Source organism: Oncorhynchus masou, chromosome 19 (assembly GCF_036934945.1).
Source record: "Oncorhynchus masou masou isolate Uvic2021 chromosome 19, UVic_Omas_1.1, whole genome shotgun sequence".
In the NCBI taxonomy this organism is placed as follows: Eukaryota; Metazoa; Chordata; class Actinopteri; order Salmoniformes; family Salmonidae; genus Oncorhynchus; species Oncorhynchus masou.
This window is the reverse complement of record NC_088230.1, coordinates 18556336-18573845: the sequence shown is the minus strand read 5'-3', so window position 1 is coordinate 18573845 and position 17510 is coordinate 18556336. Positions and strand designations below refer to the sequence as shown.

At 40.9% G+C, this 17510-nt stretch overlaps 1 protein-coding gene and 1 long non-coding RNA gene across 5 annotated transcripts in view; one reads left to right on the top strand and one right to left on the bottom strand.

The window, feature by feature from the left end:
* LOC135505932 (calcipressin-2-like) overlaps positions 1–17510 on the bottom strand; it is a 125749-nt gene that overhangs the window by 25425 nt on the left and 82814 nt on the right. The window contains exon 5 of one of the 4 annotated variants that reach the window (XM_064925188.1): positions 4471–5919. The exons of the other annotated variants lie outside the window; for them this stretch is intronic. Coding sequence (XP_064781260.1) covers positions 5891–5919 — 29 coding nt within the window. The 3' untranslated portion in view covers positions 4471–5890. Of the gene's footprint in view, positions 1–4470; positions 5920–17510 lie in introns of those variants that run through there. 4 annotated transcript variants of the gene reach the window in all.
* LOC135505933 (uncharacterized) lies at positions 2576–4360 on the top strand. The gene is made up of 3 exons (XR_010450323.1): positions 2576–2866; positions 3224–3363; positions 3790–4360. It is a non-coding gene; the product is annotated as an uncharacterized LOC135505933 (long non-coding RNA).

Below are 17510 nucleotides of genomic sequence, written 5' to 3'. Positions count from 1 at the left end.
AGGGGCAGTGTGGGAAGTGTTGGATGAGAGCGAGAGGGAAAAGGATACAAGGTAGTGGTCGGAGACTTGGAGGGGAGTTGCAATGAGGTTAGTGGAAGAACAGCATCTAGTAAAGATGAGGTCGAGCGTATTGCCTGCCTTGTGAGTAGGGGGGGGAAGGTGAGAGGGTGAGGTCAAAAGAGGAGAGGAGTGGAAAGAAGGAGGCAGAGAGGAATGAGTCAAAGGTAGACGTGGGGAGGTTAAAGTCGCCCAGGACTGTGAGAGGTGAGCCGTCCTCAGGAAAGGAGCTTATCAAGGCATCAAGCTCATTGATGAACTCTCCGAGGGAACCTGGAGGGCGATAAATGATTGTCTGCTTATATGCCCCCTTTATTTATCCTACAGTTCTGACTTGGTGTACAGAGAAAACACTGTAAGAACGCCCTACGTTCTTAATTCTGTCGCTGTACATTTCGAAAGTGCTAAACAAATGGTTGTATTGACTACGTCCGTCCTAGCTCGCTCATTAATGTCTGAATCGAAATTACGGATTGCCTCTTATTCGCTTGTCGTCCCCTTATGCCATAGTTGGTACATCTCAATTGTCATAAAAAAACACATTTGCTTAAGCAAGTCAGCCATATCAGTTATGTTTTTTTTAAAGGCAGTAAATGAGGCTGAATGAATTGTTTTGCTGCCAGACAAGGCTCCGCTGATAGCCAGGTGTAGCAGCGGTAAGGTGTTGGGACAGCTTTATATAGGCCCTAACACCGTTTGTCACAGTTATAGTGCACCGTTTGTCACTGTTATAGTGCAATTAATGTATTGTTTAGTGTTGTGTAGTGTATTGGCTTTGCTGGCATGCATCACATTTATTATTTATTTTTTTGCCCCACCAAGATAAACATGCTAAAATTGCCACTGCAAATAATATATACAAATTCTATACTCACCATAATATACTAGGTAAGCCTACTTTGCAGCTACAATGTGAATGATAAGGTTTTGTGGAAAGTTTTTCTGTCAACCCACAAGACGGTTATCACAACTGGCTACACACGTGGGAGTGACAGACAAACGCGCGATACCACACAGACAGACAGCGGTGATATTGCTGGAAATTAATTGCCATATAGTGTTAAGGTAATCTTTTTAAGTCAATAGTGGCAAACCAGGGGTTGGATAATGTCAAGTCGCTTTGATTAAATAGTAGCTGGGAGCTTACAGAGTCTGATACTTGTGAGATTTGTTTATGACAGTTTGCGGTGGAAAACATCAAAAATGTGAAATACTCATATGTGGGCTGCGAGCTACTGGTAGAGCTACTGGTAGAGCTACTGGTAGCTTGCGATCAACCTTTTGGAGACCCCTGCTTTAAATGAATCACTTATGCAACCCACTCTAGTCCCTAAACAGAGAAAGGGAGAGGGACTCAATAGGAATATGAAATGGTGTTCCAGTAAATATGAGAGGAAGTAAGTATATTGCATGTTTTGATAGATACAGGAAGATCATTCTATTAAAATACAACTGAGTCAGAGTCATATGAGTAACCAATCATAGTTGTAGGCCTACAGTATATTCCGGTGAGTGGGCCTATGCAGTCATGCAGGCTATTCCCTAAGGTATAGGGGATAACCCCAATTTATCAGAGGAGGGATAGAGAGGGCGAGAGAGTGAGGATAGAGGGACCGAGAGAGGAAAGATAGTGACAGAGGGGGGTGAGAGAAATAGAGAATTCCCTAGGGGGTTGACAGCTGAGAGTTAGTAATGCCAAACAAGGTTGCATAATTGAAATGTTCCTACATCTCATCACACCACCTGGAGCCATTTTAACAGCCACTGCATTTTAAAATAGAAGAAGAGAGAGATACTTAAAATAGAAGAGAGAGAGAGATACTTAAAATAGAAGAGAGGTTAGCAAGGAACTGCAGGTGCTTGCTCCCCCTCTCTCTTTATATCATTGTCTGGAACTAAGGGTGTTTACTGTGGGAGTTAACCGTGCGATTGGCAGCTCAAGCTACGTCTAGTTAAAATAAGCAAGATGGCCAGATTCTGTGAAACAGCTGTTCTGATGAGAAATTGAGGCTCTTTCCAGGAAGGGCTTGAGGTGGGCTTGACTCTGGCTGTATGGAATACTGTATAATCCTTGCACATTTAGATACTCACTGAAATGGAGCATTCTCAGAGCGTAGTAGCCTAGCTTTCACAATACTAAGCTTAACTACTGGACACTATATGATCATCATACCAATCTTGGCTTTTTGAGTAGGGTTAGGCCTACTACTGGACAAAAAAGAACTCTAGTATAAGGCATTTAGTGAGCTATAAAAAAAATGACCGACAAAAAGATGAATGACACTACACATAGATGTAGTGTAAACAGGAACAAGACATAATAGCTGACTGATTGACATTTGCATCCGCTGCTTACTCTGACTAAACCTCTAACTCAAAGACGACCATCATTACCACACCAGACACAATTGTGGTTGTCACTCTCTCCTGACTGACTGACACAGTGGCTGAGGTGATTCAAACCTAGAGGAGTGGGGGCGGGGAGGGATTGATTGTGTTGTTTATCAGATGGTGCGATTTAAAGGGTGTGAGAAATGTATGTAGCACTTTCAGCCAGAGGATTTTGAAACGGAAGTCTGAAAAAAGTGATGGTATTCCATCGATTTCCCCCTTCTCTTCAAAGAGGAAGGCATCCGATCAGCCAACATCAGAGCAACAGAAAAGAAGCCAAGCTGAGGTAATGTTGTTAACGGTACTTATCTAACTAGCTAGCTAGCAAGCTACATTTGTTTATGTTCTATTTAGAGTCCGATCGCATCAACATCTGCAGCGGCATCAACATCAAGCTCAACACCAGGAACTAGTAAGTGTACGTCACCTTCTAAAATAATACAAAAATCTACTAAATCTTTCCATGACGAGTAAATAAATATACTGGTGTTTACAAGTAGGCTACAACTTCTACTGTCGTTTTCTCTGTGTAGTGGAGGCTTAGTTGATTGTTCATACAAGGCTTGAAGTCTACATTGGAGAAAATTAGGTATTAGTAAGGAGAGGATGGTGTGGGTGACTGACTGGTGTCTGTTGGAGTGTATGTGTGAAGGTTAGTATGCATGATCTATTGACATGAGTGTGGAGGGTGGATATTGTACCTTGTTTGAGTGTGCGTTGATGGGGACAAAGTAGTAAAATGTTGTCTCATCGCTGACTACTGTGTGTCCTTCAGACTAATCCTGCTACTGAGGACGACCTTGACACCAGCGTTAGTAGTACAGAGCCTGTAGACCCAGTGGATGAAAGCTTTCAGCCTGGAATAAGCCTAAGCTCAACATCATCTGACATTGAAACAAGCCAGGACAGCCAAAGGTATTTATGAAAGCACAAAACCCTCTTGAGAAAACAAAATCACCAATACACTAAACTGTCTACAAGACAAGTGCTCCTCAAACTTTTTACACCCTTGCAGTCAGTTCTTTGGCAGGGGTGAGAGGGGCTGTTAGTATACTGTTCTAACCTATTCACACTATTGTTGGCAGCGCTCGTCTACCCAACAGCACAACTGTAGGCACTCATATACAACAATACACAACTGGACTGTCTACAAGTCAAGCCCCCATCAAACGTTTCACATCTTTGCTAACAGTCCATCTCAATGCCCCATTATTGACTCTGAGTATAACAGAACACATACTGTATCCTTTTTTTGTTTACAGATGAACATGGTTTATTGTATGGTTACACATCCTCATGATCAGTATTGATGTTTTACACATCCTCTTCATGTCTTTCCAGGGGACTTGCGTTACATACAAATCTTCGGCAAGAGGTCGAAGCAGTGGCTAGTGAAAAACACCGCCAAAGCCTGCTAAACCAGCTGCCATTACCCTTCACAAGCAGAGGTTCACCAGCTGAAGAACATTCAACTAAAACCACATCCATATTCAGTTAGACTCGTGTTCTAGTATAATATAGATTAAAGGATGCGTGCTGATTCATGATTTCGACTGTCCGAGAAACACAGCCTGCCTGTCTATGTTAGTCTAAAAGATATGTGAGATAATGTCTAGATGCATTTTATAGTGGCGATCAAGTTTATAAATTGCCTGGCTGGGCTGACTGATCAGAAGGTGGATTGTGCAGTCAGATAGGCATTTTAAGGTTATAGATTTAGCTGGTGGTAAATGTGGAATAGACACCGGCTGGAATGCAGTTTTAACCAATCAGCATTCAGAATTAGAACTACCCGTTGTATAATATAGATTATCAGAAACCAATAAAGTGCTGACTTTAACTTCTGGATCAATTCATTGTGATATTCATGAAATATATTTGGTTAATCTAGGTTCAATCTTACTGCTAAAACAAATGATGCAGGGAGTTGGTGTATGATTTAAACTTGAATTTGTTGGCAATTAAACATTAGTTTACTAGATTAGTTTATCAATATAACAAATAAGTAAACATGGCTTGTATTCAAGACAAAGTTTATTTGCTCTGAAGACCGAGGTGAGTTTACACAGCAGTATGCAGGGACAATTATGTCAATGTATGCCATACAGTTTAAGTCAGAGGTTAATATACACCTTAGCCAAATACAGTTAAACTCAGATTTTCACCATGCCTTCCCCAAGCTTCCCACAATACGTTGGGTGCATTTTGGCACATTCTTCCTGACAGAGCTGGTGTAACTGAGTCAGGTTTGTAGGCCTCCTTGCTCACATACACCTTTTCAGTTCTGACCACACATTTTCTATCAGATTGAGGTCAGGGCTTTGGAAGTATGCTTGGGGTCATTGTCCATTTGGAAGACCCATTTGCGACCAAGCTGTAACTTCCTGACTGATGTCTTGAGATGTTCTTTCAATATATCCACACAATTTTCCTCCCTCATGATGCCATCTATTTTGTGAAGTGCACAAGTCCCTCCTGCAGCAAAGAACCCCCACAACATGATGCTGCCACCCCCGTGCTTCACGGTTGGGTAGGTGTTCTTCGGCTTGCAAGCCCCCATTTTTCCTCCAACATAATGATGGTCATTATGGCCAAACAGTTTTGTACCTGTTTCCTCCAGCATCTTCACAAGGTCCTTTGCTGTTGTTCTGGGATTGATCTGCACTTTTTGCACCAAAATACGTTCATCTCTAGGAGACAGAACACATCTCCTTCCTGAGCGGTATGACGGCTGCGTGGTCCCATGGTGTTCATACTTGCGTACTATTGTTTGTACAGATGAACGTGGTACCTTCAGGCGTTTGGAAATTGCTCCCAAGGATAAACCAGACTTGTGGAGGTCTACAATGGTTGTTCTGAGGTCTTGGCTGATTTCTTTTGATTTTCCCATGTCAAGCAAAGAGTTTACACTGAGTTTGAAGGTAATACATCCACAGGTACACCTCCAATTGACTCAAATTATGTCAATTAGCCTATCAGAAGCTTCTAAAGTCACAACATCATCTTCTGGAATTTTTCAAGCTGTTTAAAGGCACAGTCAACTTAGTGTATGTAAACTTCTGACCCACTGGAATTGTGATACAGTGAATTATAAGTGAAATAATCTGTCTGTAAACAATTGTTGGAAAAAATGACTTGTGTCATGCACAAAGTAGATGTCCTAACAGACTTGCCAAAACTATAGTTCGTTAACAAGAAATTTGTGGTGGTTGAAAAATGAATTTTAATGACTCCAACCTAAGTGTATGTAAACTTCCGACTTCAACTGTATATACAGTAGAAGATAAATATACTACTAAAGCTTATAATACATACCACAGTTCTACAAAGGGAATACTTGCATAAGGGTATGTTGGGGTGGTGCAGTGAGGTGTTCAGAGTCACTTTGATACAAGGGGGTGATTGTTGTTATAGGACCTTTCGCATCTCCTCTTGAGAGTCATCAACTTCTTTGTATCCAAGCGGCATTGTCTGCGAGAGAAAGACGAAAACACTATTAGACATTCAAGGGCAATCGATGTGTACTCTCTGTATTTCTACTGTAGCAGCATGGTGTAGAAAATGAGACATCTCACAGACACATGTTAGCTAGCTACAACACGCAGGTATAGTTACTCCAAGACTAATATGAGTAATAAAGCCAAAGTCTTTCCTTTACTCTCTCCAATATAATCATCAACGTTTTGCTCCTAATGAGAGGCACTGAGGCTAGCTAGGCTAGTTAGGTAAATAGCTAAAACGTTAGACGACAGTACATTTTAGGTATAGCAAATGCAGCTGGCTAGCTAAACTTGTCTTGTAATGGTACTTACAAGTCCTGTTATTGCCGAATCAATCACCAAATTGTACTGTACTGAACAACACTGCTTTGTGTAAAAAGAGAGGTTATATTTAAGCAATAAGGCCTGAGGAGGTGTGGTATATGGCCAATATACCACGGCTAAGGGCTGTTCCGAAGCAAGACACAACGCGGAGTGCCTGGATACAGCCCTTAGCCGTGGTATGTTGGCCATATATCGCTATCATAAACTGTTTACCAATGTAATTAGAGCAGTAAAAAATAACTTTTTTGTCATACCCATGGTATACGGTCTGATATACAGTGGGGCAAAAAAGTATTTAGTCAGCCACCAATTGTGCAAGTTCTTCCACTTAAAAAGATGAGAGAGGCCTGCATTTTTCATCATAGGTACACTTCAACTATGACATAAAAAATGAGGGGAAAAAATCCAGAAAATGACATTGTAGGATTTTTTATTAATTTATTTGCAAATTATGGTGGAAAATAAGTATTTGGTCAACAACAAAAGTTTATCTCAATACTTTGTTGGCAATGACAGAGGTCAAACATTTTCTGTAAGTCTTCACAAGGTTTTCACACACTGTTGCTGGTATTTTGGCCCCTTCCTCCATGCAGATCTCCTATAGAGTAGTGATGTTTTGGGGCTGCTGCTGGGCAACACGGACTTTCAACTCCCTCCAAAGATGTTTTATGGGGATGAGATCTGGAGACTGGCTAGGCCCCTCCAGGACCTTGAAATGCTTCTTACGAAGCCACTCCTTCGTTGCCCGGGCGGTGTGTTTGGGATCATTGTCATGCTGAAAGACCCAGCCACGTTTCATCTTCAATGCCCTTGCTGATGGAAAGAGGTTTTCACTCAAAATCTCACGATACATGGCCCCATTCATTCTTTCCTTTACATGGATCAGTCGGCCTGGTCCCTTTGCAGAAAAACAGCCCCAAAGCATGATGTTTCCACCCCCATGCTTCACAGTAGGTATGGTGTTCTTTGGATGCAACTCAGCATTCTTCGTCCTCCAAACACGACGAGTTGCGTTTTTACCAAAAAGTTCTATTTTGGTTTCATCTGACCATATGACATTCTCCCAATCTTCTTCTGGATCATCCAAATGCTCTCTAGCAAACTTCAGACGGGCCTGGACATGTACTGGCTTAAGCAGGGGGACACGTCTGGCACTGCAAGATTTGAGTCCCTGGCGGCGTAGTGTGTTACTGATGGTAGGCCTTGTTACTTTGGTCCCAGCTCTCTGCAGGTCATTCACTAGGTACCCCCGTGTGGTTCTGGGATTTTTGCTCACCGTTCTTGTGATCATATTGACCCCATGGGGTGAGATCTTGCATGGAGCCCCAGATCGAGGGAGATTATCAGTGGTCTTGTATGTCTTCCATTTCCTAATAATTGCTCCCACAGTTGATTTCTTCAAAACAAGCTGCTTACCTATTGCAGATTCAGTCATTCCAGCCTGGTGCAGGTCTACAATTTTGTTTCTGGTGTCCTTTGACAGCTCTTTGGTCTTGGCCATAGTGGAGTTTGGAGTGTGACTATTTGAAATTGTGGACCGGTGTCTTTTATACTGATAAGAAGTTCAAACAGGTGCCATTAATACAGGTAACGAGTGGAGGACAGAGGAGCCTCTTAAAGAAGAAGTTACAGGTCTGTGAGAGCCAGAAATCTTGCTTGTTTGTAGGTTACCAAATACTTATTTTTCACCATAATTTGCAAATAAATTCATTAAAAATCCTACAATTTTCTGGATTGTTTTTCTCATTTTGTCTGTCATAGTTGAAGTGTACCTATGATGAAAATTACAGGCCTCTCTCATCTTTTTAAGTGGGAGAACTTGCACAATTGGTGGCTGACTAAATACTTTTTTGCCCCACTCTACCACGGCTGTCAGCCGATCAGCATTCAGGGCTTAAACCACCCAGTTTATAATACTAGCTAGCTACCGACAGCAAAACAACTTACTTCTTTGTCATTTGCCCTCCTGAGTCCTGGTCCAGCTGGTCTAGGCTACCGCCACTGCTTGCTTGTCTCGCAATTATTTTTCTCTGTCTCAACTCCTCTTCAGTGTATTCTGGCTCAAATAAATAGGGCTGTATGTTCCTATGTAAAAGAACATTTAAAAAAAAATCAATGTCCAGTTCTTCTTGGAAAGAGGAATCATCAGAAGCAGCCATTGTAGCTAATTCATTTGCAATCTCCGATAGATAGTGCACGGTAACATATCTCTAGTGAAGCTGTAAACTTGTACCGCCCCTGTTTTGAAAAGCCTGATTTCGAAAGTGGGAACAAGACAGTAGACCTCCCTTCAGGCTGTAGTCTTTACAAAGCCAGGTAAAATGAGTCAACTTAGATATCCTGCAATGTCCTGGCAGTCCAAAGGCTCTATTGAGCAAGGACAACCAAATCTAATCGCTGCTGTCGTGATCATGTAATCGGCGAAACACAAAGGCCACAATTATTGCTTCAAAACGTGACTCTATTTATTTTTAGACATCTCCTAGCACAATTTTTTTTCATCCAGCTATATTTTATCTTTATTTAACTAGGCAAGTCAGTTAAGAACAAATTCTTATTTTCAATGACGGTCTAGGGACAGTGGGTTAACTGCCTTGTTCAGGAACGCCCCTACTGTGCCCCTATAGTGCATAATTATGTCTGAAACACCCTCTCATCAATCAGAATTATGTAGGGAGACTGGAAAAACACACCAAATAGTGTCTGGCGGTGAAGTTTTCCTTTAATGAGAGGACTGTTGATATTCCTCTCATAGCAGAGATTAATAAGCCCGTGGTGTATCGGCTTCAGTAGGCACAGGTCGTCGATATCTCTTAGCCTCATGCATTATTTATGGTTGCCATGGCGACGCGCAGCAGAACCTTTGTGGAGAGAGTGGCACTGCTTTGGCGTGCAGCTCTTTCAAGTCTGTGGCATATGACATTTAGCACACTAGCACAGCCCCTCTGATGGCATGAAAAACAGAGGCAGACTGGAGCAGAGGAGTGAAGGCGGATAGGATACATTCTGACTGGAGTGCTGTTCTTTAAATCAAAAGTGAAGCCTTGTGTCTTAAACTGGTGAGAGATACTGTATTACAGACAGACAAGTTTCTCCATCTCAACCTCATATTTTACTGTGTGTGAAATGCTTTTTAAATCAACACATGTCATAGGAAGCCCACTAGGCAATATTGCATAGTCTGACAGACAGTGCTAAACATGTCCATGGATCTAAATACATAGTTATTTTAGATGAACTCTCCCCTCTTTTACTAAAATGTCACACACAACCTTGTACATAATGTCCTTCCTCAGTTTAAATACATATGTAAATAGCTTGTTGCCTGTAATAAATCTTGTGGAATACATTCCCCATGGGACCAGTATTTAATTAGACCAACAGCTGGGGTTGTAGAGAGGTTGACCTGACTGACTCTTGTGAAATGGACGGTTAAATCCTGAGCGGTCATCTACTCTGTCGGTCAACATGTGTGGTCCACTACAAACACTAACTGGACATGACACGGTCATAAAGGCCAGAACACAACCTTCCCTATACTCTGAAGTGGAACGATACGGGGGTTAATACACTTGTTATGATCATAAAGTATTTTTAAGGACTCAAAGGGCTTTACATTGTATGGCAGTAAAACGTATTGATGTCTCTATACGGCATCTGAAGGTCAACTGGGGTCCAGCTCATAAATTGTCCTTCACTCTCAGTCTTTGTTGTTGTGTCTCTATGCCCTTGTTCTGCACACAGAGGGTTGAATTAGGACTGATTATAGAGCAGACAGGGATTGATGGCAGAGGACGTATTCTATGAATACTAAGAAGTTTAAAAAGGTACAGGTTCTGACCGGTGTGACTTGAGACCATTAATCCTTTAAAGAGGCAGCCTGCAGTTGCTACATCCATTTTAAGACCTTTAAATTAAATTAAATATACCAATTGATTATTGAAGAAAATAACTTATAAATAACATGCCTCCAAAACTTAGTTCAACTGTCATGCCCCATCAGCTTGTTTTACTCATGTTTGTAAACAATGTAAACATAAACAAACATTGTATTGCCTCAAAACATGTGTCCCTCTGCCCTCCCCAAATCGTGGCATTGAACACTTCAGCAGACCTGTATCCCTCCATAACTGGCTACAAGACTATTGTGTAACATTTATTGACCATTTTGATACCTTCTGGAAACAAAGCTTGTGTTATAAAGAGGATGGGATCCACCCACATCATTTGGACTCCTGGATCCTTTCACCGCAATATAAGGCTACATTGAAACAATGACTTATCAATGACCCAAGCCCAGCTCATTTAAGCCCTACCATTGTGTCGCTGAGATGTCATAATGCTCCAGTAAATGTACATTATTCTATGGGCATTGGAAGAAAATGTAAGTCACTTCAGTTATGTCCCTCTTTCTGCCCTGAATGCCTCTGCTGATCCTACAGCTATTGTCTGCAATAATCATATGCCTATGAACCAGAGTTATACTGTTAGCACAGAGGTAGGGTGCCCTAGCAGGAAGTACACTGTGTGCAGCTCACCGAGCACTAACATAAATAACCCAAGCATGTCTACCTCTGCTAAGCTTCCCAGTAATGCACGAAAAACAAAGAAGAATCGCAGAAAAGTGTTAAAAATAGCTCACGTATGTAGTTTAACCTCTTTGAACTCTAGGGGCAGTATTTCATTTTTGGATAAAAAAACGTTCCCATTTTAAACAAGATATTTTGTCACGAAAAGATGCTCGACTATGCATATAATTGACAGCTTTGGAAAGAAAACACTCTGACGTTTCCAAAACTGCAAAGATATTATCTGTGAGTGCCACAGAACTGATGCTACAGGCGAAACCAAGATGAAACTTCAAACAGGTAATGAGCAAAATCTTTTAAGCGTGTTTTCCAATGTCTCCTTATATGGCTGTGAATGCGCAAGGAGAGAGCCCACAATTTCTGCCGTTTCCCCAAGGTGTCTGCAGCATTGTGACGTATTTGTAGGCATATCATTGGAAGATTGACCATAAGAGACCACATTTACCAGGTGTCCGCCCGGTGTCCTGCGTCGAAATTGGTGCGTAAATCTCAGCTGCAAGTATTTTTCCATTTAATTCAGAGAAGAAAGCAGACTTCCACGAACGATATATCAATGAAGAGATATGTGAAAAACACCTTAAGGATTGATTCTAAACAACGTTTGCCATGTTTCAGTTGATATTATGGAGTTAATTTGGAAAAAAGATTGGCGTTTTGGTGACTGAATTTTCGGGTTTTTTTGGTAGCCAAAAGTGATGTACAAAAAACGGAGCGATTTCTCCTACACAAATAATCTTTCAGGAAAAACTGAACATTTACTATCTGAGAGTCTCCTCATTGAAAACATCTGAAGTTCTTCAAAGGTAAATGATTTTATTTGAATGCTTTTCTGGTTTTTGTGAAAATGTTGCCCGCTAAATGCTACGCTAGCTATCAATACTCTTACACAAATGCTTGTTTTGCTATGGTTGAAAAGCATATTTTGAAAATCTGAGATGACAGTGTTGTTAAGAAAAGGCTAAGCTTGAGAGCTAGCATATTTATTTCATTTTATTTGCGATTTTCATAAATAGTTAACGTTACGTTATGCTAATGAGCTTGAGGCTATAACTGGATACAGGTTTTTTTCATAGCCAAACGTGAACAAAACGGAGCGATTTGTCCTACACAAATAATATTTTTTGAAAAACTGAACATTTGCCATCTAACTGAGAGTCTCCTCATTGAAAACATCTGAAGTTCTTCAAAGGTAAATGATTTTATTTGAATGCTTTTCTTGTTTTTGTGAAAATGTTGCTGGCTGAATTCTAGGCTTATAGCTATGCTAGCTATCAATACTCTTACACAAATGCTTGTTTAGCTATGGTTGAAAAGCATATTTTGAAAATCTGAGATGACAGTGTTGTTAACAAAAGTCTAAGCTTGAGAGCAAATATATTTATTTCATTTCATTTGCGATTTTCATGAATAGTTAACGTTGCGTTATGCTAATGAGCTTGAGGCTATAAATTGGCCATCAGACTGATAAACAGCCACCACTAACATTGAGTGGCTGCTGCCAACACACTGACACTGACTCAACTCCAGCCACTTTAATAATGGGAATTGATGGGAAATTATGTAAATATATCACTAGCCACTTTAAACAATGCTACCTTATATAATGTTACTTACCCTACATTATTCATCTCATATGCATACGTATATACTGTACTCTATATCATCGACTGCATCCTTATGTAATACATGTATCACTAGTCACTTTAACTATGCCACTTTGTTTACATACTCATCTCATATGTATATACTGTACTCGATACCATCTACTGTATCTTGCCTATGCTGCTCTGTACCATCACTCATTCATATATCCTTATGTACATATTCTTTATCCCCTTACACTGTGTATAAGACAGTAGTTTAGGAATTGTTAGTTAGATTACTTGTTGGTTATTACTGCATTGTCGGAACTAGAAGCACAAGCATTTTGCTACACTCGCATTAACATCTGCTAACCATGTGTATGTGACAAATAAAATTTGATTTGATTTGATTTAAATAGGATACCGGATCCGGGATTGCTCGTCGCATGAAGTTAAGAAACAAGGTTCATGAAATCAATACAAGCATTTACACAAGCATTTTGCTACACTCGCATTAACATCTGCTAACCATATGTATGTGAGAAATCAATTTGATTTGATTTTGATTTGATCATTTACTAGTGTTACAACCTGGCTCAAGGTTGTAACAAACAATGGGAAACCACACACGGAGTAAAGTGAATTTATTCCATAAATAAAGTAAACACTCACAACAATAATCAGATGAGGCATGAAAGTCAGTAAATTAGGGTTCAACTGCCAAAGCCACAACGAAACAACCAAAGGTACGCATGGAGAGAGGAATCTCTTGCTGAATGGGGAAACAGTGGCTTTATGCCACAGCCGAGCCCCATCAGCACTGACGACCCTCCCAGCTCCGCCCACCAATCTCCTGCAGGAAGTAAGCACAGCAAAACCCAGTGGACAGAGCAGGGAGGGGCCGTCACACTAGTAACAGCTGACATTCATATTCTGACAATCTCTGAAACTCACTTAGATAATACCTTTGATGATACAGTGGTAGCAATACATGGTTAGAAGATCTACAGAAGACAGAAATGCCAAAGGTGGAGATGTGGCTGTTTATATTCAAAACCACATTCCTGTAAAGCTTAGAGAGGATCTCATGTTAAATACTGTCGAAGTAATATGGCTACAAGTTCATCTGCCTCACCTAAATCCCATTCTGGTGGGAAGCTGCTATAGACCACCAAGTGTTAACAGTCAGTATCTGGATAACGTGTGAAATGCTTGTTAATGTATGTGATATTGATTGAGAGGTATATTTTCTGGGTGATTTAAATATTGACCGGCTTTCATAAGGCTGCCCACTCAAGAGAAAGCTTTAAACTGTAACTAGTGCCTGCAAACAGGTTCAGGTTATCAATCAACCTACCAGGGTAGTTACAAACAACACAGGAATGAAACAATCAACATGTATTGATCACATCTTTACTAATACTGCAGAAATGTGTTTGAAAGCAGTAACCAAATCCATCGGATGTAGTGATCACAATATAGTAGCAATATCTAGGAAAATCAAAGTTCCAAAGGCTGGGCCTAATATAGTGCATAAGAGGCCATACAAAGCTTTGTAGCTTCCTATGTTGTTGATGTAAAGAATATTTGTTGGTCCGTGGTGTGTAATGAGGAGCAACCAGATGCTGCACTTGACACATTTATGAAATTGCTTATCCCAGTTACTAATAAGCATGCACCCATTAAGAAAATGACTTATGTAAATGTAAAAACTGTTAAATCCCTGTGGATTGATGAGGAATTTAAAAACGGCATGGTTGAAAGGGATGAGGCAAAATAAATGACTTTTTTTAACCTTTATTTAACAAGGCATGTCAGTTAAGAACAAATTCTTATTTACAATGACGGCCTACCCCGGCCAAATCCTCCCCTAACCCGGACGATGCTGAGCCAATTGTGCGCCTCCCTAATAGGTCTGACTGTACAACTGATTGACAAACGTACTGAAAATTGAGAAGTAATGTCACTAAACTAAATAAAAAGAAGAAGAAACTACACTATGAGCACTTTAAATTACATTTTGGGCAAAAACGCAAACTCTGCTCCATCATTAATTGAATCAGATGGCTCATTCATCACAAAACCCACTGATATTGCCAACTACTTTAATGTTTTTTCATTGGTAAGATTAGCAAATTTAGGCATGACATGACACCAACAAACGCTTACACTACACATCCAAGTATATCTGACAAAATTATGAAAGACAAGCATTATAATTTTGAATTCCGTAAAGTAAGTGTGGAAGAGTTGAAAAAATTGTCTATCAACAATGACAAGCAACCGGGGTCTGACAACTTGGATGGAAAATTACTGAGGATAATAGTGGATGATATTGCCACATCTTCAATTTAAGCCTACTAGAAAGTGTGTGCCCTCAGGCCTGGAGGGAAGAAAAAGGTATTCCCCTACCTAAGGATAGTAAAAACCCCTTTACTGGCTCAAATAGCAGACCAATCAGCCTTTTACAAACCCTTTGCAAACTTTTGGAAAAAATGGTGTTTGAACAGATACAATGCTATTTTATTGAAAACAGACTTTCATGCTTATAGGGAAGGACATTCAACAAGCACAGCACTTACACAAATTACTGATGATTGGCTTAGAGAAATTGATGATAAAAGATTGTGGGGCTGTTTTGTTAGTCTTCAGTGCGACTTTTGACATTATCGATCATAGTCTGTTGCTGGAAAAACCTGTGAAATGTGTTATGGCTTTACACCCCCTGTTATATTGTGGATAAAGAGTTACCTGTCTAACAGAACACAGGGGGTGTTCTTTAATGTAAGCCTCTCCAACAAAATCCAGGTAGAATCAGGAATTCACCAGGGCAGCTGTCTATGCCCTTACCTTTTTCAATCTTTATTAATGACATTTGAGTAATGCCAGCGTGTGTGTCCGGATGACTCAACACTAAACATGTCAGCTACCACAGTAACTGAAATGACTGCAAAACTTAACAACGAGCTGCAGTTAGTTTCAGAATGGGTGGCAAGGAATAAGTTAGTCTTACATATTTCAAAATCAAAATTGTAAACTGTCACGGTCAATACATGTTGATGCAACAGTAGCTAAGATGGGGAGAAGTCTGTCCATAATAAAGAGCTGTTCTGCATTCTTAACAGCACTATCAACAAGGCAGGTCCTACAGGCCCTAGTTTTGTCATACCTGGACTACTGTTCAGTCGTGTGGTCAGGTGCAACAAAGAGGGACTTAAGAAAATTGCAATTGGCTCAGAACAGGGCAGCACGGCTGGCCCATGGATGTACACCGAGACCTAACATTAATAATATGCATGTCAATCTTTCCTGGCCCAAAGTAGAGTAGAGATTAACTTCATCACTACTTGTATTTGGGAGACGTTTTGACATGTTGAATGCACCGAGCTGCCTGTTTGAACTACTGGCACACAGTTTGGACACCCATGCATACCCCACAAGACATGCCACCAGAGATCACAGTCCCCAAGTCCAGAACAGACGATGGGAGGTGCACAGTACTACATAGAGCCATGACTACATGGAACTCTACTCCACATCAAGTGAACTAATCTAAATGTGACCCAGCTGATTACAAAGTCCACTCGCCCAAACTTAAAGGACCCTACGAAATCGACTTTGATTGACCTCATACTTACAAATACTCCAGGTAGATATGCTGGGAGTGGGGTATTTGCTTTGGATATTAGTGACCACTGTCCCATTGTATGTGTCAGGGATATACACATGCCTTGATCCAAACCTCGTTTTATCAACAAGAGGAATTTTAAACATTTGAATGAACAGGCCTTTTTTTGTGACCTTTATGTTGGTGACTTTGATGGTATTGCATCTATACCTGACCCAGCATTGGCTCTGAACCACTTCTCAAATGTTTTCAATTGTATTGTAGATAAACATGCTCCCTTTAAAAAAACAGAGAATAAAAAAATCCGTATTGCCCTTCCTTCACAACAGAGATGCTGCATGGGCCAAAGCTAGATTCACAGACCCGGGCCTAGACTGGCAGTCTTTCAGGCGATTGAGAAATCGGTCTGTAAAACTAGTTAAAAAAAGCAAAATCAGATTATTATGTTAATACACTATCTTAATGTACAGGGAACCCAGACAAATGTTGGAAAGCTGTTAAATCACTTTAGGGTTGTGTCTCCTCTTCTCTCCCCAAAGAAATTAATTTAGATTCTGGCCCTATTACTGACAAAATTGATCTCATTAATGCATTTAATCACCATTTTATCTCTGCGGGCTTTATATTTTAATGTATTTTCAAAGCAGTAGTTTGGATGTAGACGGTGAAAATCTATTGAATGATACTGAAAACGCTGGTCAGCAGTTTTCTTTTCGGAAATTCATTGATAAAGAAGTCCTGGATGCTTTGCTAACATTAGACAAAAAAAATGAGTAAAACATTTAAAAACATTTAAACGTGTTAACCCTCGCAAGGCTGCAGGCCCAGACGGCATCCCCAGCCGCGCCCTCAGAGCATGCGCAGACCAGCTGGCTGGTGTGTTTACGGACATATTCAATCAATCCCTATCTCAGTCTGCTGTTCCCACATGCTTCAAGAGGGCCACCATTGTTCCTGTTCCCAAGAAAGCTAAGGTAACTGAACTAAACAACTACTGCCCCGTAGCACTCACTTCCGTCATCATGAAGTGCTTTGAGAGACTAGTCAAGGACCATATCACCTCCACCCTACCTGACACCATAGACCCACTCCAATTTGCTTACCGCCCAAATAGGTCCACAGACGATGCAATCTCAACCACACTGCACACTGCCCTAACCCATCTGGACAAGAGGAATACCTATGTGAGAATGCTGTTCATCGACTACAGCTCGGCATTTAACACCATAGTACCCTCCAAGGTCGTCATCAAGCTCGAGACCCTGGGTCTCGACCCCGTCCTGTGCAACTTGGTACTGGACTTCCTGACGGCCTGCCCCCAGGTGGTGAGGGTAGGCAACAACATCTCCACCTCGCTGATCCTCAACACTGGGGCCCCACAAGGGTGCGTTCTGAGCCCTCTCCTGTACTCCCTGTTCACCCACGACTGCGTAGCCAC